The 27,897-nt window shown below is 44.1% G+C and overlaps 1 protein-coding gene across 3 annotated transcripts; it reads left to right on the top strand.

Moving 5' to 3' along the window:
- Window positions 1-26: 26 nt before the first annotated feature.
- On the top strand, window positions 27-27,686 carry Amer1 (APC membrane recruitment protein 1). 3 transcript variants are annotated; one of them, XM_004872262.3, is made up of 2 exons: window positions 27-321; window positions 19,715-27,686. In XM_004872262.3, the coding sequence occupies exon 2, from the start codon at window positions 19,805-19,807 to the stop codon at window positions 23,180-23,182; it is 3,378 nt and encodes a 1,125-aa protein (XP_004872319.1). In that variant the 5' UTR covers window positions 27-321; window positions 19,715-19,804; the 3' UTR covers window positions 23,183-27,686. The 3 variants fall into 3 exon arrangements, with proteins under 3 accessions (XP_004872319.1, XP_004872318.1, XP_087064267.1); XM_004872261.3 differs by having other exon boundaries at window positions 27-343; XM_087208141.1 differs by lacking the exon at window positions 27-321 and adding an exon at window positions 1,208-9,662.
- The last annotated feature ends 211 nt before the right edge of the window (window positions 27,687-27,897 follow it).

Raw genomic sequence — 27,897 nt, 5'->3', positions numbered from 1 at the left:
AAACGCACCAAGGAAAACAGTGGGCGGACCAGAGCATGCCTATCTACCATAGAGATTGGGCCACACGCCCGCCAATCAGCTCGGACGCCCCACCCTATGTCCAAGGAGTCCTGGGGAGAGAGTATGGGGGAGCTGCCTAGAACCTGGGGAAGGGGAGTCTGTACGAGAGGTGATTGTGGATCCCTGGCGGTAGCGGCGGCGGCGGCGGCGGCGGCGGCGGCGGCAGCAGCAGCAGCAAAAGCAGCGGTTGTGGCATTCTTAGCCGCGGCAGCCCCGGCTCCACCTGGGGCTAGAGCGGCACAGCAGACAATAAATAACCGGGTAGGGAGCTGTACCGGGACGGGTAAGCTTTACAGGCAGCCAGGAGCCTCCGGCTGCTGTCGGTCGGGTGCATTCCCGCGTGCTTCGCTTAGGTCGCCTGAAGGAGGGCCCTGAAGGCTGGGCCGGTCGGAGTCTGGGTCTCTAGCCTGTCTCCTTTGGAACCCGCTTTGCGGACTGTCCAGTGGAGGGCCGAGCGGTCCCGAGTCCCCTGGGGGCGGGCGACCACGGCGAGGCGTGGGTTGGGGAAGGAGAACTGGCCGGCAGGCTAACCTGGGCCTTACCTTCGGGCACTTGGACGTGGGGATGGGCCCGCACGTGCTACTGCGCAGTCGTCCCCCCTCCAACCAGCACCCCCAGCAGTGTATTTGTAGGCCTGGGGTGGTGAAGCTTTGTTGTAGCACTTTTGCTGGAACAGCTGTGTTATGCCCATACTGCTCACCCCTGAGGCCTTGCTGAGGCCCCTCCCTCTTCTCTCTGCTGTGCCTCTCCTGCCTCTGTTTTCGAATGAACCCTGGGAGCTCGCTTGGGCCGGATGGCGACTGGTTTAGGCATAGATCAGAATCTCCGCACTGCACTTCCCAGTCGACCTCAGTTGGCCCGTGGGCCGCTGCCTTCCCTTTGGAACCTTGGCCCTGTGGCCCCAAGTCTCATCCTCTCCTTTTGGGCCTCCAAAGCACATCTGGCGCCAGACCCGGCTGGCAGGCGGGCCTATAACAGGTTTCTTGCTGATCCTTTGGTTAGAGCTGCAGGGCAGCTTTGTCTCCTCGCCTCGCCTTGCCTCTTTTCCCCTTGGTTCATTGGCCTAGTTTTTCTCTCCAGCCTCCTGTTTAAAAATAGCTATAGGCGCGATGTTGGGGGGCGGGGGTGGGGGGGGGTCTGTGCCAGAGGCAGAGGAGGGCAGTCATTGTAGTAAGGAACTCACTGTGTGTTTGTGATAGAGCTAGCAAAGCAGCCAAACTCTATAACTTCGCAGTTACTTAAAAATCCCCACCCTTTCGGGCCGCTGTCATTGTCTGCTGCAGACACCTGTGACACTGGTGACTGCCAAACACTGTACTCTGCTTGGTCTTCCCAGTACCAAGGGGGTAAACCTGGCAGATGTGGTACCGCTGGGATTACTCCAATCCAGGCAGAAACTGAATTACCCCCATAAAGCTGTTCTCCATCTGGCCAGGTTCGCCTTGGCATGGACTGGTGTTTAAGGCAAGTCTTGTCCTGCATACAAACACCTCCCTCTACAGCTCTGCTCCCTGCAGCAGGGGCATGGACAGATCAGAGGGCACTGTGCTATTGTTGGTTTCTCCACCCACCCCTGAGAATTCCTGCAGAGCCACCTCCCTCAGTGCAGCTCCCCTCATTGGACCCTACCCATTGCACCTCATAGCACCTCAGGCAATGGGCTGTAGGTCTTCCTGAGAAACCGACAGGGCATGACCATGACAGTTTTGCAAGCTGTTCACAGACCACTGATAAACCTATAAGAGTAGAGAGCCCAGTGAGCTGCAGGGCCCAGCAAAGCCTGGACATCTTTGAGGTGAGGTAATGAGACACAGTAAATCTCTTACTTGGGAAAGACTGGCTTGTGACTGTTTTTGACATCATCCAGGACAGTAGATACCACACGGTATACAGTCACTTCCTCCTACATCCACCAGGCCCCAACACAAACTTCTACTTGCAGCTGTGCATTTCTAGCTCAAGGCTGGATCTGCCCCTTGCTTTTGCCCCAGTCCAATAGCCATGTACTCTGTGTGTTTTGTAGAACTCCCTTCCTCACACCCACACTGACTCATCCTACACCTCTTCCCTTTCAGGCCTCAGTTCTCCCTGTCATTTTCCTTGGTCCCTTTCCTGCCTTCCTCTTGCTACCCATGATGACTTCTTCTCCAAGCCTGCCTATGGCTCCTGGGCCTTTTCAGGCTTAGGTTATAGGAGACAGACCATAAGTAAATTTCCCTGCCTCTGCTTTGTCTCCCTGACATTGTCAATGGCTGGCTTCTCTCAAGAACCTCTTAGAGCCTTAGAGGAGTAAACTAAACCTGGACCTCAACCAAAACCCTCTCATAGCCTAGTAGTACAGGGTAGTTAATGAATACTCTGGAAGTGCTTAATGTCTTTACATTACTTTCAAGACCTTCACCTTTCCTGGTTTTGCTTGTCCTGATACATGTGGATGATTAGACAGATGATACTCAAGGCTCAAATATTTACAGAGTATGCCTAATGAGGATGGAGAAAGGGGATGGGTTGCAACTGTAAAAACAAAAGTCATGATATATTCTCTCAACAACAATCTTAGTGTTGTGACTGCTCAGACCCCAGACTTCACATACCTTTGGTTGCTGATCAATGAGCCTGGAGGCAAATTGCCATGAAGAGAAATGAGAGATCTGTATATGCTGGCAGAATCATCTTGGGAAGCTGCCAGAAATTAGAGGGGTTTAGTAGACAAAGTATAAGCAACATTAGGAATGGGAAGTGGTGGCTGGCAGGCAGGGTGTGTGAGGTTATTGAGTCTCTTCTGGCTGAGATGATATGGCTTAGAGGTAGAGAAGATGTTGGGCCTCAGTGGTGGGAGTTCCTAAACATCAGACGGTGGAATGAAAATCTAATCCTTCTGGGAGAAAGAACATTAAAGAGTAGAGAACTAGGGAATTTTTTTGTGTATAAATGTGCCATGATAAAAATGAAATTTTTCAAAGGGTTTTAGAATGGGGTCTTAGAAAGTTACTGAAAACATGCTGCAAGTCAGGTAGATAAGAGGCCATCTGTAGATTTGGAAATAGACCTAGGGGCAGGCTATCTCCAGAGAGAAGTTTCACAATTCAGCCTCTCTTTTGGCCTTGTGAGGGCAAAGGAGGGAGGACCTGGAGCCTAAATACCCATGTGATAGGGGTTGAGAAGTGTCCTCTAGGCCTCTGCTGAATCCCTTCCACTCAGCTAGACAGGCTTTTGGGGAGTACCAGTTCAGACCACTGTGTTTACCAATGGGAATCCTGAGCCCTTGAAAGCAACAGAGGTTTGCTTACGGTCCCAAAACTATTTAGGAAGAGATTACTACTTCCAGTGTAGTGGTTACCACCTCCTGTGTAGTGGCTCTTTATATTGTGTTTCACTGTCTCTAGTGGCCTTCACCCAATATAGATTTCAATATCCACCTCCCTCCTCTTATTTCCCCCATTCTGTAAGAGTGAAGGCAACTTTCGGGCTACATCTGAGGATCCCCTCACCCCTTTTGTATCTTCTTTTGCCTCTTGCTCTTAGTCTGCAGCCTGTTGGGTCTGAGAGTTTCAGAAGGAGGGAATATAGTTGGAAGAAGTTAGCAGTCTAATAATTCCCTCCTAGTGTACTAGAGGTGTTAAAAATTCCTCACGAACTGTTACATTTACACTCTTGGAATGTGTATATGGAAAGAACAGCTCTGCTTCACTGGTCTAGGGAAATAAGTGAATAAGAGAAATAGCAGCAAGCCTGGCAGGTCACATGCTTGCTTGTAGAACTGAAAAGAAAGGGTTCCAGCTTCATTATTTAACAAATAGGCTACTGAAGCTAGAAGGGGGGGGGTGTCTAATGTTATTTCATCAATTTCCCTGCCTCCAAATTACAAATAAAATAATGAAGGATTGATAGAATAGGACGAGGAGATAGATCTCTTGCAATAAGAAAGTGGTCCAAGGAAAAAAGTGGGAGGGATGAAGAGGAGAGGAAGGGCAAATAAGTAGAATTAAAGATATGCCATGTATATAGATATGTACAATTAGTATATACAATTAGTATAAACAATTAGTATAGCTATTATATGCCATAACATGAGCTAAGATCACTAATATCAACAAGAATGAAAAATTGGATAGGGGAATTGGAGGAGGAGGAAGGGAGGGGGAGGGAAGGGGATTAAAAATAAAAAAATAAACAAGATGTGGTATGTACATGTAATTGCTTCCCAAGATGATTGTAAACTACATGAACTGCAAACATGTACTAATAAGATTAAAAAAAAGTAAAATTAAAAAAATTTCCCTGCCTCCAAACCTGTTTAAACAGATAAACTAGTTGATAAAGGCTAAGCCCCCAGAGGAAGTATTTCATATCCTTCCTTTATCAATCATTCCTGGGTCCCACATATCACTGCCAGGAAGTTCTTCCTCAGAGCTAATCTGAGCCTCTCATGCTACAGCTAAACTCTGTGTGTGTGTGTGTGTGTGTGTGTGTGTGTGTGTGTGTGTGTGTTGAGGGAGTAGAGCTGAGAACAGCTCTGACTACCAGTGCTTTTCTGTTTAACAATTTATTGGAGATTTTACAGGCATTAAACCTAAACTCTACCCACCAACTTCTGTTGTTTGAATTAAATAATCACATTGTCGTTTATCACCTTTACTTGGTCTTATTTTTCAAACCTGTGCATGTGTAAGTGCCAGGCAGACAGGGAAGCCAGAACCACTGCAAGGTCCAGGTGCCAACTGAATGAGGGTGCATTGCTCCCCCAGCTCCTCTTCGGATTAAGGGAACATATGGAGAATAGAGAAAATAGCCTGAGGGAGCTTGGTGGGCTCAGAGGCAGGCATATTGGTGCTATAGGGATCTTTTCAACCCTTTGATCTGCATTTCTTGTCAGAGCCTTCATTGCTTTCATCTCCTACTGAATTTTTCCCCCTGTTGGGCTTTCAAGCAGATACTAACCCTTCTTCCCTAGCCAGCACTCCTTAGCCCTCCCTTCCCATCTATTCAGCCATCCCCGATGGGGTTGTAGCTCTTTTCAGGAAACAGAGAGCTAGGCTAGGCAAGTTCTAGGCCTCCTTCTCTTTGGATATATTGGAAGTACTTATAGTCCTGGCCTAATACATTTTGAATAAGTAAAATGTTAGAACTAATGTTAGTCATGCATTTCTATCTTACAGTAATGGACTGAGCCCACCCAACTATGTATCCAAGCTTAGCAAGGCTTAGGACCCCCAAAGTCAACCTGTTATCCTCTATTATGCCTCCTGACTCAGCAGTAAAATCGGGCACAGTACCACTCTTCCCCCAGCCTCTCAGGGCAATGTAGGGCAAGTGGATCTTCTGGTCCAGTCTTCTATTTCTAGATAGGGAAACTGAGGGCCAGAATACAGAAGAGAATTGCCAAAGGATACACATAAGTCCAAAGCATCCGGCCCCCGGTTTGAAGACCTCTTCTTTGAAGCACACACTCCATATCTGCCCCCCCAAGCCTATTTCCTCCCTTGTCCTCCCACATACAGTATTGTAAGGAGAAGGGAGAGTCTACATAGAAAAGGCAGGAATCTGCATTGTTAGCTTCGCGCAACTGCTCCTCTACAGACTTTCCATGGATACCCCATGTTCCCCATCTGAGATTAGCTCCCCTTGTTCTTCATCTGAGGGAGGAGATTGGGAGGGAGTGGAGCCTGTCTCTGATTTCACCTTTGCTGAGGTAGTACTGGCATGCTGGAAGCCTATGCAGGCATGGTACCTACCTCCGACATACTCCTTTCTAAGGAGACTTGGGAGAGAGAGAGGCGAGTAACAAGTAGGTGGCTCCCAAAGGCCCTGTCATTCCAGTAGGAATAGGACCTTAACACCCTGAGGAGAAAGCTGGAATATCAAGAAGACGTACCAGGGCTAGGATTATAGTTCACTGATAGAATGCTTCCCTAGCATGTGCAAGGTCCTGGGTTCTATCTCCAGTGCCACAAGAAAAAAAAAAAGAGGAGGAGGAAGAGGGAGGAGAAGAATCAGGTAAGCTCATTTTTAGGGAGAGGCTGTGTCTAGGTGACCACATCTCTTAGACTAGAGAGAAGCCTCTGTATGGTTGTGTCTGAGGCCAAGGAACAGAAAAATGAGGCTGAGAAACCTGTAAGAGGCATGTAGAGAGAGCAAGCCCTGAAGGGGAGGCAAAGGGATTTGATCCTGATCCTTTAGGCAGTGTGGAATAATTTGGTAAGTAGAGGACTGATGCACTGAAATCAGGGTTGTAGGAAAGTGAGTCTGGCAGTGGAGTGCAAGATGGATAACATGGGAGGAGGAAGGCAGGGTATAGGATTTCAGCACTGAAGCAAGGAGGGACTGTGAAGCTTGTGTCTTCTGAAGAAGGACCTATGGTGGCAGCTAAGAAACTGGAGAAGGTCACTGCAAGGAAGTACATCACAAGAGCCCTTTAAAGAATTTCTACTCTGTGACTAGTGATCAGTTTGCCTTTACATTGATCATCCTTATGACCCTGGGTGTTAGGTAGCATTTTCTTTATTTACAAATAAGGCATTTAAGTCTCAGTGAGGTTAGGCCACTTTCTCAAACCAAACACCGTGTAAGGATTGAAACTTTAGTTTAACAAACTCCAGCTGATTTAGAATACATTTGAATCAATAACATTTGAGCTCCTGCTATGTGCTACCAGTAGACATAGAGACTATAAGATGAAGGAGGGTCCATTTGAGAAAGATAAATGGACAGACTGAGGCCTGCCACAATGAATTAAGAAAGGCTGAGTATATAAACAAATTGAAGAAGGGGAGAGAAGATTCAGTTTGGGTTTGTCCTACATCTAAAGTTAGTGAAATGCCTCCTAGAGAAGAGGTGCCCCTTAGGAAGATTTCAAGTTAGGGGAGTACTCATTGTAAGGGGAGCAAAGAGGGATTCTGTCATCAGCCTCCACAGCTTGGTACAAAGGGTGCCAAGCCAGGCAGCCTTTATTTCAGGCCATAAACAGTTTTGAGAGTAGACCTCGCTATGGGATTTAGAAATGTATCATTCAAGTTCCATATCATCTCAGGGGTCATTCTCTTTAACTTAAATTCTGTATCTTTGTCCACAATGGTAGGTTTTTATTTGAACATTTTTTGGGCCCCTCAAACTTAACTCCAAAGAAAATGGAGAGCAGAGGGACATGTTCTACAGTTTAGGGGTAGTGGATAGTGATAGTGTTGCTGATGAGAAGAGCAGTCACAGGCTAGATTGACAGGTCCCTAGATTCTCAGTAGGCTTTCTGAAATGTGCTGGCTGGGACCAAAACAGTAGGAGCAGGTGAGGACTTGAAATGCTACAGAGAAGGATCAGGAAGTGTAGGGTAGGAAGGGAAGATGATGGCTCTTGTACATGTGAGGGGAACTTTCCAAGTCCTTGTGGCTGAGTCTTCCTCCTTTAATTGGAGCCCACACAGTATAATAGAGTGGAGTGAAACGAACTCAGGGGCCCTGGGAGCTAGTATGTTTCTGTCACCATCCCACTGTGTGATCTTGGCCAAGTCTTTTCCTAAGCCTAGGCACATTTTCCTTCTGAGTAACAATGTGTTATCCCCTACCAGGCTTGATTAATGAGTTTTTGGGAAAGACAAATAGTGGGTGGGGATTTATAAATTTGTAAGTACCCTAAGGGGGGCGGGGGTATCTGTAAATTTGATTTCCTTTGCTGTAGATACTTTTAGCCAGGTTTGAAGTTTTGACCTTTTTGTCCTTGGCTAGAGAACCTGACTGGTTAAAATTCCCAGATGATCCATTGTTGGCCAGTAGCTGACTCTTAGGAGTCTTTGAGCATTAAAATTTGGCTAAAAGGATAGATGAAGCCTCCTATAGGATGACTACACAGTCAACTTCATTTACCATTTAGAAACTGAGGCCCAAATGTTAATAAAAGTTGCTATAATGTTTGAGCTTCTACTATGTTATGCATTTTATTTGGTACTTTATATATATTGGTTCTACTGCTTGCAATAGCTTTAAGAAGTAGGCATTCTTGACAGCTGAGGAAACTTAAGTGTGAACGTATGAAGTAACATTCTGACTGTCCCCCTGCTGGACAGAGCTGATTCCAGTACAGGACTGGCTAGCTTTCTGGTGGGGTGGGGGAGTAGACTTCCCATTCTCACCATTCCTTCCTTACCCTCACTCTCTTAATATACAGAAGGGAAGGATGGACCCAGAGTGGGCTTACCTTCAGGAAGACTGCTTGGGACAGTCCTAGAGAACTGAAACTGATCAAGACCATGTCTCTGAAGCTACTACATAAATCCACACTCTTCTCTTTCTTCCCTTAACTCAGCCTTCCCTAAGTGGACTAATCTGACCACAGGAAGCTGGGCTAGGAATAGTATGTGCAAGGCTCAGGCTGCCACTGTTTCCTCTTCCCCAAGAAGTGTCTCTGGCTCAGATCTGTGGTTTAACTGGATGGGAGAAGGAAAAAGCTCTGCCCTTGCACCAACTTTTCACTGGTTTCAGAATAGCCTGAGGCTGGCCCTGTGAGCTGGTATGACCTTAGCATTCTCTATTACAACTTTCTTCCTTGCTGTGATAGTAACAGCTGGACCAGACTAGTTGGAAGAATTACCTTACTTACCAGCCTACCTGAAACTTAGCCACACTGATTAAAGAACCTGAGGGTTTAGGAGCCCTACACTTGTTAGGACACTTTCTTGGCAGAAACCATGCATGAAGCCATCTTCATCCAAGGGAAGCTGCTATTCCTTTTGCTTTCTACCCCAGTTGTCTCTCCTCATGAACTCTTGTGGTCCTAAGTGAAGCCTATTGAGGAAGGACAGCTTTAGGACCTGGTGTATTAGCAAGGAGTACAGAGGCCTAGAGTGGGAGTGGACATAGCTAGACAACGCTAAACTAGGAGACTGCCAGCAATGGCAGGCTCTTGTTACACTTATTTCCAGTGTCCTGGGGCAGAAGGCAGAGACACTGAGTGGCTGGGAGAAGAGCAAGCCTTTGGAAGCACAAGGCAAGAGAGAGATAATGACATCTTGCCAGCAAAGATGGCACTGGGCCTGTTAGAAGAAGGGCCTAGGGCTGGGGATTTAGCTCAGTGGTTTCGCCTCCTGCTACGCAAACACAAGGACCCAAGTTCAATCCCCGGTACCAAAAAAAAAGAAGAAGAAGGGCCTAAAATAGGGGAAGAGAATCTCCATTCCAGGAACACAAACCTGCCTAGTTCATCTGCTCTCACCACACACAGAGGGCTCTTAAAACTGCTCTTAGGAGATAGAACAAATGGCAGAGTAGTGAGTGCCAACAGCACAGCTCCAGAACAGGGTGCCCAGAGTCTTGAAATCAACAGCCTAGAGAGGAAACAAAGTGAGTAGAGGGCACATGGGAACTGAAATGGGAGAAGAAAAAAGGATCCATTGCTACAGAAGAAATAGCTCACCACCAAGGACCTGAGACCTGAGACCATGAAGTGCAGTGGAATGGCTGTGTAGCTACCCCAGCAGGAGGCAGCAAAAACAACTTGGCTGCTAACTGCAAAACAGAGTCTGGACCTGGATCAGAAGAATTTTATTCACTTGGAGGCAGCAGTAAGAACACAAGACACTGGTTTCTCAAGCAGCCCCTCAGAGACAACAATTGGTGAGTGAAGTGGAATGGTGACCCGGCACACAGTCACATGGATCAGGACCTCGTGGGTGGGGTAGCCAGTTTATTTCAAAAGGCTTGGGCTTGAACTCGAACAGCAGAACAGCCAGCCCCAGGGTCACTTCATTGCCAATGCCCAGAATGGAAGGAGGGAAGGGCCATGCAGTCGTAGTAGACTGCTGGCAGTTGGACAGCAGACTAGGGGAAATTCTGCTGAGAAGTAGGGACTGGGACTACCCAGATTCCATTCTAGTGCCCAACAGAAATCAGTCTTAGACCTAGCTATAGATGACTGGAGGCATCCCCCTGCTCTGTGACCAGAGATGCTACAGGCAAGTGAACTTAGCCATCAGTAGGACAGGGACATCCCCCTCTATCCTGTGACCATCAGCACAAATAGGCAAGACACCCCAGCCAGTGGCGAAACCAGGGCATCCCACCCACTACCCTATAGCCAGTGCATGAGAGTAATCAGCACTGTGGAACAGGAGGCCATGCAAGGTCCGGGAAGCATCAACTGTGTACCAACCTGGGAGCAGGTGCTGGCTGGCTCCATCTGAGGGTGCCACGGCAGCTGGGAGAGTGGTGTGGAGATGGTTACAGTAGGGAGACATGGGCAAGCCACCTGAGGAACATCTGGAGAGTTGCTGGCTGAAGAATGTCCACAGCTCCCAAACCTGGAGGCCAAAAAGATCCCTGTACTCAGCACTAATCTTACTGCAGAGTTAGAGGGGTTACATGGGACATTTTCAGGCTCTCTTTCAGATACAGAACTGTGGACACCAGAGGAATTTTCTTACAGTGGACCCTTGATTTATGAACTCAATTTGTTCACAAGGGCTGGTTGTAACTCAAGTTGGTCACTTGAAGTCTTAGGCTCCTCTACACAGCCTTCAAAGTCTCTCTTGTATACAGTCCTTAGAGAGACTTGGTGCAGGATTTCTCAACCCCACACAGGAAAGGATGTTGCAATATTCCTTCCAGAACTCCTTAAGGGTTAAGTCTGTATCTGAGACCATCTGGAAGCACAAGCAGCCAGCATTTGGATCATATCTCAAGCTTTTGGTCATAAGTTAAAACTAAAATTCCAGTCATAACACATGTTGTTTGTATGTCAGGCTGGTCATAACTCAAGGGTCAACTGTAATTTTCTTTTTCTTTGTTTGCTTGATTAATTTTCCTTTGGTTGGGGTTTTTGTTGTTGTTGTTTAGGTTTTGTTTAACCTTTATTTTTGTTCTGTTCTATTTATCTTCCTCTCCTTCCTCAACTGTCTCTCTTAACTTTATCATATTTTCATTTGAGTGAGTGAACAATGTCTACTGTCTTTCTGGTTTGCTGTAATGTTGTTTTGCTCTCTCCTTTATTCGTTCTCTGTTGCCCTCTTCTCCACTTTGCCAAATTTTGATTGTTCATCCTTTGCCTCCAGCCTTGCTTCTATTATATTTTTCTTCATTTATCTCTCTGTTTTATCCCCTATCCCTCTTTAGTGCCCCCCCCCATACACACACAGGGTAAAAAATCACTCTACTATGGAGAAACTCAATGCATACAAGTTTCTGCTTTATATTGGATTTTTTTATATAACAATAGAGCTTGCTCATATGGTTAAAGGTACCAAACCAATAGCAGTTTGTCAGTTGCTAGGCTTTGCTTGATGGTATTGTTACTGCTAATTATACTACTTAAGCCAGGATGTCATACCTGTTATAATCAGTTGTTCTCCCTTTTATGACAACACTGTGATTGGGGTCACAACCATCATCTTAGTCCAGTATCAGATCAGGACTGGAGGCTGAGATAAATAGATAGCAACCTCTCATCCTTAATAAATTGGGAAGGTAAGATCTTGGGATAGACACGAAGACTAAGAACCGCCTACACCTCAAAGACATCTTTAAGGAATAGACATTTCCCAGATAAGCCTTGATACTAGTGATAAAGCTATCTACCACAAGAAAGCTATTAGCAATAACAAAACAAAATGAAAACAAAACAAAATGAAAAAAATAGAAAATGACAAGATGTAGAAGCAAAATGCAACCCCAGACTTCCAGCCCACTCAGGACAAGTCTAGGAGATGGGATAGAGGAAGTCAGAAACCACCAATTTCAACTTTCTGAAATGATAGCAGCAGAATTTTTGAAAAACAAAAACAAAAAAGATGGATGAGGCTATAGAGGTATCCAGGCAATCAAAATGAAAGACATGGGGCCGGGGATTTAGCTCAGTGGTTCCAGCGCCTGCCTCTCAAGTGCAAGGTCCCGAGTTCAATCCCCAGTACCAAAAAAAAAAAAAAAATGAAAGACATACTTAATGAATCTAGAGTAGACACAGATAAAAAAAAAAAATAGAAGAACTTGGGAAAATGATGGAAACCATTAATATCCAACTTAGAAATGAAATGGAATTCTTGAAACAGATATCCAGGTGGCTAAAATCTCCATTGAAAGTATACACAATCACTTGAACAAAGATCAGGACAGAATATCAGATCTAGAAGACAGGATTGCAGTTACTTGCCAGAAAAGAAATATTTCTTAAAAATAGCAAGGCACCATGAAAAGTCAATCCAACAATTGCAAAGTGATGCAAATAATAACAATATAAGATTGATCAGAGTCAATGAGAATGCTGGGGACAGTGAAAATGCCATAAAAACAATGTTCACAGATGTAATGGCAGAAAACTTCCCAAACATGAAAAAATAATTTGATATACAAATAAAGGAGGCATAGAGAATTCCAAATATCCATGACCAAAATGAATCTACACCAAGGCATATAACTATCAAGATCCCAGAAATTCAGCACAAGAACAGAATATTAAAAGCAATTAGAAAAAAGAACAAATCACTTCTAAAGGAAAGCCCATCAGAATCACAGTACACTTCTCAACACAGACCCTTAAGGCAAGAAGAGTTTGGAGTGAACTATTTCAAGACCTCAAAGAAAACAACCTCCAACCCAGATTGATGTACCCCACAACACTATCTTTGAAAATCAATGGAAAAATAAGATACTTCTATGACAAACAACAACAGAAGAAATTCATGACAAACAAAACAGCTCTATAATGTGTTCTGAAGGGCATTTTAGAAAACCAGAATTCCAAGAATACCATTAAAAGGGAGCCACCAAGGAGAGAAAATAATTAAACAGAATAAAGACAATGAATCAACAGGAAGAAAATTATATGCTAGAGATAAGCTGATACATATGAGTTACAACCATCAATGTAAATGGTCTCAATTCACCAATCACAAGAAACAGACTGACAGAATGGATCAAGATACAAGATCCAACAATGTGCTGCATACAAGAAATACATTTAACTCAAAAGGAAATGCATAGACTGAAAGTCAAAGGATGATAAACAATGTTCCATGTGACAGGAACCCAGAAAAAAAGCAAGGATAGCTATTCTATTAGGAGATAATGTGAACTTCAAGCCAAGACTGAGGAAAAGAAACAAAGAAGTTCCCTACATACTTGTTAAGGGAAAACATCAAGAAGAGATAACAATTAGAAATGTATACGCACCAAATACCAGTGCACCCAACTATATAAAACAAATATTAACAAATATGACAAATCTAATAAGCACTAACACAGTTGTAATGAGGGAGCTTAATAATCCATTGTCACAAATAGAGAAATCATCTAGACAAAAACTAATCAATAACAGAACTGAACCAAACTTCTGAACAAATGGACTTAGTAGATATCTATAGAGTTTTCCACCCCCAAAATATCAGAATACACATTCTTCTCAGCTACACATGGGATGTTCTCCAAAATAGACCACATACTAGCCCATAGAACATGGTTAAGTAAATGCAAAGTAATTGAAATTGTCCCATGTATATTATCTGACCATAGTGCAATGAAAATGGAAATCAATGGAAAAAGAAACCACAAAAACTCCATAAACACATGGAAATTAAATAACACCCTTCTAAACAACCAATGGGTCACAGATGAAATTAAGGAAGAAATTAAATAGTATATACATTGAAATGATAATTCTGACACAACATACCACAACTTATGGGACACAATGAAAGCAATCCTAATAGGGAAATTTATAGCAGTGAATTCTCACATCAAGAGAAACTGAAAGTTTAAATAAGAATTAAAATGTCTAAAATGAATAATTGATAATTTGAAATAGGAAGAAAAGGTCCAAAGGGGTAGGGGTGGTGGGAGGGGAAGGGGAAAGGAAAAGAGGGAAAGAAAAAAATTATAAAAAAAGAAAAAAAGTGGAAACAAAGTCTGTGTAAATAGGGAAGGGTGGAGGGGGTGAAGGGCACACAGGTAATGGGGAAAAAAATAAGAACCAAAATACATCATGTACAGGTACAAGCACCCAATGATAAATGTAAATGTATTGTTTACCTAAAATGTACCAATAAAAGAATTTAAGGGAAAAAAAGAAAACAGAACAACCTCAAATAAATAACCCAATGTTGACCCTCAAACTTCTAGAAAATGAACATGAAGCTCAAAACTTGCATGAGGGAAGAAATTATAAAGATAATAGCAGAAATTCATGAAATGGAGACTAAGAAAACAATACAAAGAATGAATCCAAGAGCTCTACTTTGAAAGATTAAATGAAATTGATAAACCCTTAGCCAGCTTTATCAAAAAAAGGAAAGAAAAGTGACAAATTCATGCAATTAGGAATGAAAAGGGTGAAATCAACAGGTTTTGTGGAAATACAGATGATCATCAATACCTACTTGGAGAGCATGTACTCTAAAAAGATGGAAAATATGGAAGAAATGAACAGATTCCTAGATACGTACAAATTACTAAAGCTGAATCAAGAAATTATTAAAATTCTAAATAACACAATATCAGTCAAAGAAATTGAAAATATAATTAAAAACTTACCAACAAAGAAAAGCCCAGGTCCTGATGGCTTCACTGCTGAATTCTACAAGAAATTTAGAGATATAATGCCACTTCTCTTCAAACTCTTCAATGAAATGGAAAGGGAAGCCATACTCCCAAAATCATTCCTGAAGGAAGTATTACCCTGATACCAAAACTAGATAAGGACCCAACCACAAAAGAAAATTACAGGCCAGTCTCCCTAATGAACATAGAGGCAAAAATTATCAATATGATACTGGCAAACAATACAAAAAATCTTCAAGAAGATTATATACCATAACAAAGTAGGATTCATCCCAGGGATGCAGGAATGGTTCAACACACATGAATCAGTCAGTGTAATAATATACCATATCAACAGAGTCAAAGACAAAAATCACATGATCATTTCAATAGATATAGAAGCAGCATTTTACAAAGTACACCCTTTCATGATAAAAACCCTATAGAAAATTGGAATAAGTGGTCTTTATCTCAATCTGATAAAAGCCATCTATGACACACCAACTGCCAACATAATAATAAATGGTCAAAAACTAAAAGCTTTCACTCTGAAATCAGGAACAAGACAGGGAAATCCACTATGACCACTCCTATTCAACATAGTTTGGGAAACATTAGCTAGAGCAATTAAGAGAAAGAAAAGGAATAAAGACAGGAAAGGAAGAAGTTAAATTATCACTATTTGCAAATGACATGATTCTCTACATAGAAGACCCCAAGGATCGAGGAGTCAAAAAACTCCTAGATTTAATAACCAGACCAAAATAACCAAATTTTGTAACATAGCTGGATACAAAGTCAGCACTCAAAACTCAATAGCATTTCTATACACAAACTCACTAAGAATGAAATTAGGGAAACAACACTTTTCATGATATCATCAGAAAAAATGAAATAGTTAGGAATCAATCTAACAAAGGAAGTAAGAGATCTTTAGAGTGAAGTTTACAGTACTCTGAAAAAGGAGATTGAAGAGGATATCAGAAAATGGAAAGATATCCCTTGCTCATGGGTAGGAAGAAGCAACATATTGAAAATGGCCATACTCCCCAATTTTTTGTACAGATTTACTGCAATCTCAATCAAAATTCCATTAGCATATGTCACAGAACTAGAGAAAACATTCCTAAAATTCATTTGGGATCACAAGAGACATAGAATGGTAAAAACAATTCTGGGCATCAAAGGCATTGCGGGAGACATCACAATCCCTGACTTGAAATTATACTATAAAACTCTGTGAAAAAAAACCCAGCATGATACTGACAAAAAAAAAAGAAAAAGAAAAAGAAAAACAGATCTGAAGATGAGTGGAACAGACAAGAAGATGCCAAAACAACCCCACACACAGTCAGCTAACTTATATTTGACAAAGGGGCCAAACCTGTTCACTGGAAGAATGATAGCCACTTTTATAAGTTGTGCTGGAAAAACTGGCTCTCTACACACTGAAGACTAAAACTAGACCCATGTCTCTCACCATGCACTAAACTAAAATCAAAATGGATAAAAGATTAAATATTAAAACAGAAACACTAAATCTGCTGGAAGAGAGTAGAGAGAATTCATTAGGACATAAGTGTAGGCAACAGCTTCATGAACAAAACTCCAATTGCACAGGGAATATTACAAATCAACAACTGGTATCCCAACCTATTAAAAAGCTTTTGCACAGCAAAAGAAATCACCAACAGAGTAAAGAGGCAACCCACAGAGTGGGAAAAATTGTAGTCACTTGTTCTTCAGAGAAAGGACTCATATCTAGAACATTCAAAGAATTGAAGAAAAATAGCCCACTTAAACTTAAAGACCCAATCCAAAAAATGGGCATCTGAAATGAATAGACACTTTTCAAATGAAGAAGTACAATTGGCAAACGTATGTATGAAAAAAATGTTCGACATCACTGGCCATTCAACAGATACAAATTAAAATAACACTGAGATTCCACCTCACTCCAGAAAGAATGACAGTTAAGAAATCAACCAATAACATGCTGGTAGAGCTATGGGAGAAAAGGAGCCCTTCCCCACTGTTGGTGGGAGTGCAGACTGATGCAACCACTGTGGAGATCAGTGTAAAGATTCCTCAAAACCTTGATTTATGAACTCAATTTGTGCCTGAGGGTTGGTTGTAACTCAAGTTGGTCAATTGAAGGCTCAGGCTCCTCTGCACAGCCTTCTTAGTGTCTTTCCTGGATACAAGTAGATCTCAGTGTCCTTAGAGAGACATTGGCCCAGGATTTCTCAATTAACCCCACACAGGAAAGGATGTTGTAATGTTTCTTCCCAAACTGTTTAGGCTTGACTCTATATCTGAGTCTGTTTGGAAGCACAAGGGGCTGGCATTTGGGTCATAACTCAAGACTTTGGTCATAAGTTAAAACAAATTCTGGTTGTAACCCAAGTTGTTCGTATGTCAGGCCAGTTGTATCTTGAGAGTCCACTGTAGGATTAGAGGTCCCATTTGACCCTGCTATTCCTTTTCTGGATATCTTCCTGAAAGAATTGAAAGTATCATGCCCCAGTGAGAATACATATATATATATACATATATATATATATATATATGTATATATATATACCCTTACATTTATAATGACACAGTTTGTAATAGCTAGATCTTGGAAACAACCCAAATGCCCATCAACCAATGACTGGATAAAAAAAGATGTGGCTTCTTATACAATGGAATACTACTCAGCCATAAAGAAGGGCAAACTTGAGTCATTCATAGCTAAATGGGTCCAACTTGAGACTATAGTCCTAAGTGAAATAAATCAGATACATGTAAATATTGCATTGTCTCTGGTGTGAGAAACTAAAAGTGTAGATAAGGACCAAAATATATAATAGATAATGTGAAATAAGAAGAAATTATTCAAAAGTAAAGGAGAACTAGAAAGAGGGGGAGGAAAGGAAGGAAGGGAAAAAAGTGAGAAAAGGAAAAATGCAAACAGCTTTTGTGAGTAAGGAGGGAAGAGTGGTTGAAGAGAAGGGAGGGAAATGGGAAAAAAAGGAATCAAGATATATACAGGTACAAATTTCCTATGGTGAATGTGATCATTATGTATATGCAAATTGTACCAATAAAATTATTTTTTAAAACACTGCTCTTAGATGATTTCGTATACATCCACACTTAAAAAAAAGAAAAGAAAATCCTTTTACCCCTGGCTCTCCCTATCAGCCTAGGCAATCAACCTCTCCATTTCCACACAGCAAATGGATATGCTGCAAGAAAAGGCTTTTTTATATGGTCTCCTGCTTTCTATGAACCTGGGTTTTAACTTAGAAGGGAATAATAGTAACAGTAATGCTAATCTTTCTTATTTGCACTTACTTTACAAAGTGCTTTTTGGTGCCACATATGACATTTAGTCCTCACTCATCACCCCTGCAATTGGACTGGGGAGGTAGAGATAAGTAGAGGAACTATTGTGATCTCAGAATAGCTCAGAAGCTCAGTGGGCTACCTTGACCTTTTTGGAGTCCCCTGGCAGACAGACAGCTGGCATAACTTGGACTCCCTGTGTGGTCCATGGCTCCTGCAAAACTGCAGCTGCCTGTGGAAAGAAAAGGGCCAATGTAGAGAATAATGGTGACTTGGCCTCTACCCTTACAGAACAAAAGAACAAAGGGGAGAGAAGGTCCAAAAGACTTGCCTTCTAGGTAGGGTATCAAGGTCCTGGAAATCAACACTGTTTTATCTGGGGTTGTGCTAACAAGGAAATATACCCCACTACTAAACTTAAGAAATAACGGGCTATTCTTCAAGGCCTTCATGTTGTGCCTGTAGTCACTTATGTATAGGACTCTTTCCCTATTAGAACAAGAGCTCCTTAAAAGCAAGTGATGGATCTCCCTTTGTCTGCTCTATAGTACTGAGCTCAGTGCATATAACTTACCACACATTTTCAACTCATCCCTGAAATTACTGACAGGATTGTTACTATGGTGCTGGGGATAGGGTGGCAATAATTGAGTTGTTTTGTGAAGTTTTATTCCCCTCTGTGGAATTCGTGAAACAGACCTCACCTGAACATTTAGTAAGTGACAGGCATTGAGCTAAATGCTACAGAGCAGATCAAGAAGGGAGACCTCCAACCATTTTAAAGGGAAATCCTAGTCTAATAGGAAGAGAGTCTTATATGTAATGGTCTAAAAGTTACTGGGTTTTTGCAGGCTGATGACTAATCCAATTGTGGACTGGCTACAGTCACTAAGACACCAGACCTGGAGGGATTAGGGAGACCATGGTGGGGGTGTAGAAGAACAAGGAGGTATGTTGGGGTGGGTAGATTTTAGCTCTTTTTGTTTCATCTCTGTTGCCACTTGGGATTTTTGACAATTGGGAATCTAGACCGAAAGGGTATGGCTTGCCTCAGGTTTATTTGTTTAAATAAGTATGGAGAGCCTGTCTCCCAGACTAGAAGCATGAATAATATAGAGTCATGCCTTTAAGGAGTTCCTTTCATAGAAAGGGTGATAGATGGGGGCCAAAATAATGAGAAGAAAAGAAAAAAATCTGCCTCTTGGTTCTAAAGTGGAATGGAGAGCAGTTGCACTTGCCAAAGGCAACATTAAAATCTCTTGTGATGAGGATAGTCAATAGAGAATCTCACCTAGTTCAACCCCTCAGATAATCCCTATGAATCGGAGGTGTTGGTAGGCCTCTTGGATGGAGGATACTGAAGCCCAGAGAATATCTTTCCTGAGCCAATTACATTGTCATAGCAAGTTCTGTGCTGTAGCCCTAGTCTGCAAGTTTGTGAGACTCCTTTTCTGGGGTTCTGTAATCCCTCTTGGTAACCAGTAGTAACACTGAACTTTTTGTACATGTGCAGTTGCCTCTGCCTAATGCTTCCCTGAGCTTAGAGTGGCCTGAAGGAAATGGACTGGTAAGGAATCAACTAGTGACAATTGTCTGTTGCTCAATGTAATGTTTCACTGACTTGTGTCCCAGAAAGGGCTGGCTCAGTGAGCCAATCATATGGAGTGGATTGTTTTTCCCCACATTTTCTCTTTCTTTATGGTTCCACTTAAGCTTGAGACCACATATACCTGTGGGGAAAAAAAAACCCAACCCAGGTGCTTTCTCACCAGTATCTATCTCTTTATCTTTGTTTCTCTCATCTCCTTCAGACCACACTTCCTGACTGATGATGTTATAACACCACCTGGAAGCCTGAGGCTACACTACCACCTGAACATTCCTGAGTTTTCCCCATCACCATGGAGACTCAAAAGAATGAAGCTGCTCAGACCAAGGGAGCGGCAACTTCTGGGGATAACCAGGACCAGGAGGCAGAGAAGGGAGCCAAGAACAAGACAGATGCGGTAACAGAAGGGCCAGTGTCAGAGCGATGTTCATCTGGCCCAGGTAGACTGAAGAAAACTGCCATGAAACTTTTTGGTGGCAAAAAGGGAATCTGTACTCTGCCTAGTTTCTTTGGAGGGGGACGAAATAAAGGTTCTGGAAAAAGCAGCTCCAAGAAGAGTTTGAGGAAAAGCAAAACACATGATGGCCTGAGTGAAGTAGCCCATGGCCCTAAAGATGTCAGTGAAGGAACTGGCTTCTCCCTACCTTTTCCTGAATCACCCTGCCGATTTCCCAGCTCCCAGAGTGCCCACGGGGCTTTGGAGATAGACTACAGGCATAAAAAATCTGTGGCTGGATCCACCAAAAAAGCTGGAGTTGACAAGCTGCCCCCTGTACCAAAGCCAAAGAAAGGCCTAAAAGGTTTTTTTAACAGTATCCGCCGTCACCGAAAGAGCAGGATTGCTGGTGCTGAGCAAAGTGAGCCAAATGCCAAGGCATCTGAGGGGGCAAGAGCTAGATCTCATGAGCATGTGAGCTCAAGCCCTCTCCCATGCTCTGAAGAGACCTGCCAAGCCACTACAAAGGAAAATGCCAAACCCCAAGCTGTTCTGGGGCCAAAAATTTCTCCAGCACCAGAGCCTTCTTCACCAGCTACTGAGAAGATAGCCTGTAAAAATCTAGAAAAATCCATAGGGATCTCTGCCTCACCACTTGTGCTGCCCAAGCTTGCCCCTGAATCCAGTATCCTAGAGGAGTCCCACAGGCAAACAGGGGAAAAGATAATAGCAGGAGAGCTAAATCCACCCAACGGCCCCATGGGGGATCAGTTGAGCCTCCTGTTTGGGGATGTCACATCCCTGAAAAGCTTTGACTCATTAACAGGTTGTGGTGATATTATAGCAGAACAAGACATGGACAGTATGACAGACAGCATGGCTTCTGGGGGTCAGAGGGCCAACAGAGATGGGACCAAGCGAAGTTCCTGCCTGGTGACCTACCAAGGAGGTGGAGAAGAGATGGCCTTGCCGGACGATGATGAGGAAGAGGAAGATGAGGTAGAATTAGAGGAGGAAGAAGAAGTCAAGGAAGAAGATGATGATGACTTAGAGTATCTATGGGCAAATGCCCAGATGTACCCAAGGCCCGATTTTAACCTGGGTTACCATTCCACCACATCCCCAGCCCATCACGGATACATGCTCCTTGACCCAGTTCAGTCCTACCCTGGTCTAGCCCCTGGGGAACTTTTGACTCCTCAGAGTGACCAGCAAGAGTCTGCCCCCAATAGTGATGAAGGTTATTATGACTCCACTACACCTGGATTTGAGGATGATTCAGGTGAGGCCCTGGGGCTTGTCCATAGGGATTGCTTACCCAGAGACAGCTATAGTGGAGATGCCCTATATGAGTTTTATGAGCCAGATGACACTCTTGAGAACTCTCCACCTGAGGATGACTGCCTTTATGACCTCCATGGTCACAGCTCTGAGATATTTCACCCCTTCTTGAACTATGAGCCCTTTTCTTCCTCTCGGCCACCTGGGGCAATGGAGACAGAGGAAGAACGGCTAGTGACCATCCAGAAACAGTTGTTGTACTGGGAACTTCGTCGGGAGCAGCTTGAGGCCTGGGAGACATGTGTTCAAGAGGCTCATGTGAGGGGCCCCCACACCAGAAAGGCCTACACTCAAGAGGATCATGCCATGGAGGCATGTGCCCGAGGGGCTCACACTTGGGAAGCTCATGCCAGGGAGCCCCGAACCCGAGAAGCCAAGGCCCCAGAGGGTCGTCCCCTAGAAGCTCAAGTCCAAGAGGCCCAGGCCCAGCAGGAGAAGCCTATTTTGGAGTATCAGATGAGGCCCTTAGGCCCATCAGTGATGGGCCTGATGGCGGGAACATCAGGAGCCTCTCAGACTTCCCACCAAGGAACCACCTCAGCTTTCCCTGCCACTGGGAGCAGTGAGCCAGACTGGAGGGACTTCCGTCCTCTGGAGAGGCGTTTCGAGAGGACCTGCTCCAAGAAAGATCAAAGTACCTGTCTGATGCAGCTTTTTCAGAGTGGTGCCATGTTTGAGCCAGACATGCAAGAAGCCAATTTTGGAGGCTCTCCCAGGAAGGCCTACCCTACTTATTCACCCCCTGAGGAACCAGAAGAAGAGGAGATTGAGAAAGAAGGAAATGTCACTGTGAGTTTCTCACAGGCCCTAGTGGAGTTTACTAGCAATGGAAACCTTTTTTCTAGCACATCTTGCAGCTCTGACTCTGACTCCTCCTTCACTCAAAACCTCCCTGAGCTGCCCCCCATGGTGACCTTTGACATAGCTGATGTGGAGCGGGATGGGGAAGGGAAATGTGAAGAGAATCCTGAGTTTCACAATAATGAAGACCTTGCAGCCTCCTTGGAAGCTTTTGAGCTGGGCTATTATCACAAACATGCTTTCAACAACTACCACAGCCCATTCTACCAAGGCCTGTCCTGGGGTGTAAGCAGCCTCCCTCGATACTTAGGGCTACCTGGCATGCATTCTCGACCTCCACCTGCAGCCATAGCTCTGAACAAGAGAAGCCGCTCTCTTGACACAGCAGAGACCCTGGAGCTGGAGCTCTCTAATTCTCACTTGGCCCAGGGCTATCTGGACTCTGATGAGCTTCAGACCCAGCAGGAAAATTCAGATGAAGAAGATGAAGAGGAGGGAGAATGGGGCCGAGTCAGTCCCCTGTCCCTCTATACTGAACCCCCAGGGGCTTACGACTGTCCTACCTGGGCTCTCCATCCTCTTCCAGTGAGACCAGGGCCTGCCTGGATAAACCCCAGCCAGTTGGATAGGCATTCCAGCCAGTCTCTGTATGGGCAGGGAGCCTGTTGTGTACCTCCTGTAGCCATGTCAGTGTCAGTGCCAAGGCCAGAGCCAATAGCACCTGGGGAATGTAGGCCTCAGTTAGCCCGGCCTTCACACCTACCACTGCCTATGGGCCCTTGCTATAACCTCCAGCCACAGGCCTCTCAGAGTGTGAGACCCAGGCTTCAAGATGTGTTAGTGCATGTTGATGAGCCCAGTAGCTCCTCCAGTACTGGAGGATTCAGCTCTGGCCCTGTGCATCAGGCTAAACCTGTGGGCATCACTCATGGCATCCCTCAACTGCCTAGGGTCCAGCCTGAATCCCCCCAGCCTCAGCCCAGTCACTACAGGGCTTCCAACCTTGACCTGCCAAAGGAGAAGACTGAGCAAGGTGCCTCTCTTCCCACCAGCTTCTCTTCCACTGCTATGAATGGAAACTTAGCCAAGTAGTCATCATCAGTTCTGGAGTGGAGGCGTGGGACCTGAGCATGTGAATGGGGATCAGGGGTTAGGCAGAAGGGTGGGGTGGGGATTGCTGTTTAACTTGAAAATCCTTTTGTCAAGGAAAACCCCTCTGGGTTTTCACCTTTGTTTTCCCCTTTCCCACTTCTGCCATCTGTGGTCACATTCAGCTCAAGTACATCTGCCCAGAAAGGCTACTGCTGCTGTGCTTGTTTTTGTTTTCAGGATTTCTTCTTGTGACAAGTGCAGGGTTCGGGATGCTGTAATTTTGTGCCTATTCAAATTTCCAAGTTAGTGATTATATATATCATTCATCCTAGACAAAGGCTGAATCCTTACCACCTTCACCCCCACCCAATGAATTATGAATTACAGTTTGCAGCCAAGTCTGTACTGCTTTTCACTTGGAGATGGGGAGAGGCTGTTTGCTGTTAGCAATGTGAAGTTATAGTACAGATCCTCCCCCTCCCATTCAGCCTTGGCATAGCTGTCAGCATTACATGAAGGGACTATAAGCTATTCATTGCTGCTAGATGTACTTAAGATCAAGGAGCACGTATCTCTCTGCCTATTGCTGTGGACTTTGGCATCATCACAATATAGGGCCTTTTAACTTGGCCTACCATAGTTTGGGTTGGAGACAAAAGCTAATTCCCTTAACGGAGTGATTAATTTTGTCCAGTTGCAAACAAAGGTTAAAACAAAGTTTTATTGTAGACACTGCCATAGTCATGAGCTCTGGAATGATAGTTTTTTCTTTGTTCTATTAACCCTGTGACTGCTTGAGTTGCAGACATTTTTGAATTGTCACTTTTTCCTCTAAAAGTTTTCATAATCTCATCACAGTTTTTTAACTGAGATAAGGGAAGAAACATAACCTAAATTAGGCTTGGCTATAACAGTTGGGGTGTTTGTGGGGTGCAGGAGAAGGGAAAAGGGTCCATTTGTCCCAGCCAGCAAGAGAGATTTCATACTGTGGAGCTTGAGGCAGCCCAGCTACTTATAAGGGAAAATTGCTTCCCACACTTCCCCCCAAAACCAAAAAGTTCCAAACCTTGCCAATTTCTTACTTTGGATGCTATAAAGAGGTTCCAGGCTTGCACTCTAACCACAGGATACCAAAGGCATCTCAGCTGCTGTTCCTAGCACACTAAAGAACTTTCGTCTCTCAATTGGTCAAGTCCTTAGCATCATCAAAGGACCAGGCTTCTTGAGAGGAAAGACTGGTGTGCCCTCACGTACCAAGCTACAAGATTCTGATTTGTGTGGCAGTTTCAGCCCTTTATGTAATGAATGGCACCCTCTCTTCTGCATCCATGCATTTTTCATGCTAAACTAGGTTGGAAATACTGATGATGAAGAGTTTGCTATCAGGAAGACATTGTAACAGTCTAATCTTTCCAGGCCCACCCTCTCATTAATCACCCAAAGAAAAGGTTACTTTTAAATTTCTTTATTGGGAATGCCATGGACAATTTGTGTTACCTGGATATGTAGACCTAAATTATGATTCTTGCCTCTTCTGCCTCTCCCTTTCAGCCATCTTTATGCCTGTTAAGAGAAGTCAACAGGGCTCTTGCCGTTCCTGAGATATGGCAATTTAACCTTGGAACAGATGCTGATGACCCACTGAATCAAGGTGATTTTGTGGGCAAACTGTAGGTGATATATTTATCCAGGGTCTTTATCATGATTCTCAGATTAAGGCTGGTCCCATAGCCTTCCCTGAAAAGAGCAGATCAGTCTGGCAGGTGTTATGTCCCTGGAAGTACCATGTGAGTTTCCATGGCTGCAACACCACACCTTAAGGGACTCAGACCTGCTCTCTAGGCTTACATTGGCTACATCATGAAGAAATGCATCTGCCATGAAGCAGGAGAATGAAAGGAAAGTCCACTTCACCTCAGCACAGCATTCTAAGAAGTTCCCGGATTCTAGCCATTTGGCCTCTTACCAAACCTGCTCTGGAAGGGTGAGGCTGAAATTGGCATGGCTATTTCACAGGAACCAAACACCAAATGCCTTTACAATGGAGAAAACCCACCTCTTGACTCTTCGTTCAGGGCAGCTTGAGCTCCTATCTGAATGTGGACTGTGCCAGTCACACAGACAGTAGCTAACACCAGCCTCCATATCTTGCTAGAGAAAGCCCATCAGCCAATCTGGGGAGAGGGAAATGAGGTTTTCAGCCTTTAGCCATGGGCTGAGAGCTACCCTCGGTGTCAAGAAGGCAGCAAGCTGCACTGCCTTTGAGTGGAGCTGTCATAACCTTCGTATACTCTCCTGGGCTTTGGAAGGTTACACACCACAGAGTAGTACCTGGGGCTGAGTAGGAATTCATGGTTTGGACATCATTGCCTCCAAGTCCCTTCACTGCTCTAGCTAGACCAGGAACAGGTTCCTTATCACCCAAAGTGGGGCCAGCTAGGATTCATGGCTACAGAAATATGCCCCTTTGAGTCTCTAGAGCTCAGAAGTTCATGACCAAATGCCAGCTGCATACTTGAGGAGGAGCACAGAATGACAATGGGAGAAAAAAACCACAAAATCTAGGCCTGTCCACAAGTGAACTACTGCTTGTTTGACATGCACCAAATACTACTATGCCCCAGGCTACTAAAGGCATTGATATCATGTCCATACCTCCTAGGCAGGCTGAGGCCAGATGAACACCATGACTTGATTGCAAGGTCCCAGGATAATGCCTTTGGATGTGACTTCAAGGGAAGGTGTGTCTTGAGAAGAGGTTGCTGCCCTCATCTTGCTACCCAGTAGACCTATTTAGTGTTTCATAGCTCTAACCCAGAGAATTCCCACATGAGACCAAGTCCTTGAGGGACCAGTAAATGTTGACAGAGAAGGCCACCTAGCAGGTCTCTAACAGGGCCAGGATAAGAGCTTCTTGGTGCTTTAGAGTCTCCGAAGAAGCCCTTCCTGCTCAGATGTATTTAGCTTGGGTACCAGGCCACAAGTTTCCCAGGATAAAGGCTTCAGCAAACACCAGTCTCTCCTGCCCTCAAGGAGGAAAGTAGCTTCCTACACTCAAAAGGCTGGATGTGTGCCTTCATGCTACTGCCAGTGGCTTTCTCATATGTGCTACCATCCTACCTGCGCTCAGCCCCCAGGTCCAGTTGCTAGAGGAAGGCATGAGGGCTTTAGCAGGGAGACTTCAAGTTTACCCATGTGTATGTTGCATTCAAGTTGATATCCAATTATCTCTTTTTGTATTGTTTGAATTTTTTATTCATGGAAAACAATGTCTACCAATTGTTTTTTAATATATTTTATTTTTAAGCAGTGCTGTTTATAGTTTTAAGCAAAATGAAAGTTGAACACAAAAAAAAGTTACTTATGCAGAGGGCTGGTATCTCACCTGCCTAGGATCCTCCTCTTCATTCCCCTCTCCCCACTCTTGCTGTAACACACTGTTTATTCCCTCCCCACCATGATAGGAGCAGCAAGTGTCCAAGTACTGAAGACAAATGCTAGGTACCTAAGGCATGTGGAACCTGGTAGACAGTGTGTTGTTTTATGGCTTTATGTTTTCCCTTTGTATCTTTCCTTTTGTGTACACCTTCTGAGAGTACTCATTTCTCTCTTTTTTCTTTAGGTTTCACACTTCCACTTTGAAACCATTGTGCCCTTGTACTATTTGTCATATTGAGCTTTTCCAAAGGAGCATTTTGGAAACATTTTCCACCCAGGGAAGGAGGGCAGGGGTTTTAAGCACACCCCTTTCCTTATGATACTGGGAAAGACAGATGGCAGTGATGCTCCAACTATCAGGAATTAATTTATTATCTCATTAAGGAAATCCTTGGATGAGATTTTCCTGGAGCTCAGATTGTAGATTATGACACTTACCCAGAAGACTTTGAGGAACTCCTTGACCCCTCTTGCTACTTTGAGGCACACTCTTCCTGCCGCTGTTCCCCCTTCCCCACCCTGCTTCAGCTCATATGGGATGGTACTTTGGGGGAACAGTGACTTTCAAGATAATGGCTTATTGGCTTGATCCTCCATTTTTCCATCTTACAGTCACTCCAAAGAAGAAAGTCCATATTGATGTATATGTATGAATTTTGAGCCTATTAAGAGATGGGGCTTTGATTATTATTCTTGTTACTATTGGTGCTTATTTCCACTGCCGGTATATAGGAGTGGGGTAGAAGAAGAAAACAGGAATGCATATGTAGGTCATGTTAAAATATCTTGGGGAAAGAGGGAGGAAATTAGGAACTACAGTACATCCTCGCCCTAGCTATAAGATTTCTCTTTCCCAATGTAGAAAGGGGACCATGGTCCCTTGCTGTGCCTGACCTTTCCCTTCCTTATCCCTGAGGCATTACAGAATAACCTGGATTGTGACCTCTCCACTCCTAGCTCTCAGCGACATCTGGATATCTTGATGCACTGCCTGTATGTTACAACATATATTTCTTTTGCTAAATACTAATAAATTTGGGTTCAAGAGGGACCCCCCATAACTAAACTGCATTCTTGTGGCTTATTCCACAGCAATGTGCCTGGGATCTGCAGTAGGTAGGTTTGCCCTGAGGAAAATAGAGAAACCAAGAAGGTGGGGGAACCCAGCAGAGAAACCCAGCAGAGGAAGCAAGCCAGAGCTGAAACAAAGCAAAGAAAACTTCAGTCCTTCCTTCAGACCAGGTCCTGTATACCAGTCAGATTCTATGCCAGTAAAC

This window comes from Heterocephalus glaber, unplaced genomic scaffold, assembly GCF_053883595.1.
Source record: "Heterocephalus glaber isolate CG9 unplaced genomic scaffold, H.glaber_assembly_v1.0 deba00000936, whole genome shotgun sequence".
Classification (NCBI taxonomy): domain Eukaryota; kingdom Metazoa; phylum Chordata; class Mammalia; order Rodentia; family Bathyergidae; genus Heterocephalus; species Heterocephalus glaber.
The sequence above is the reverse complement of the archived record's forward strand: the minus strand, read 5'-3'. Positions and strand labels throughout refer to the sequence as shown.

What these genes read in the sequence shown, in the direction of transcription:
- Amer1 (XM_004872262.3), top strand. Translation starts at nt 19,805, where the DNA reads ATGGAGACTCAAAAGAATGAAGCTGCTCAGACCAAGGGAGCGGCAACT.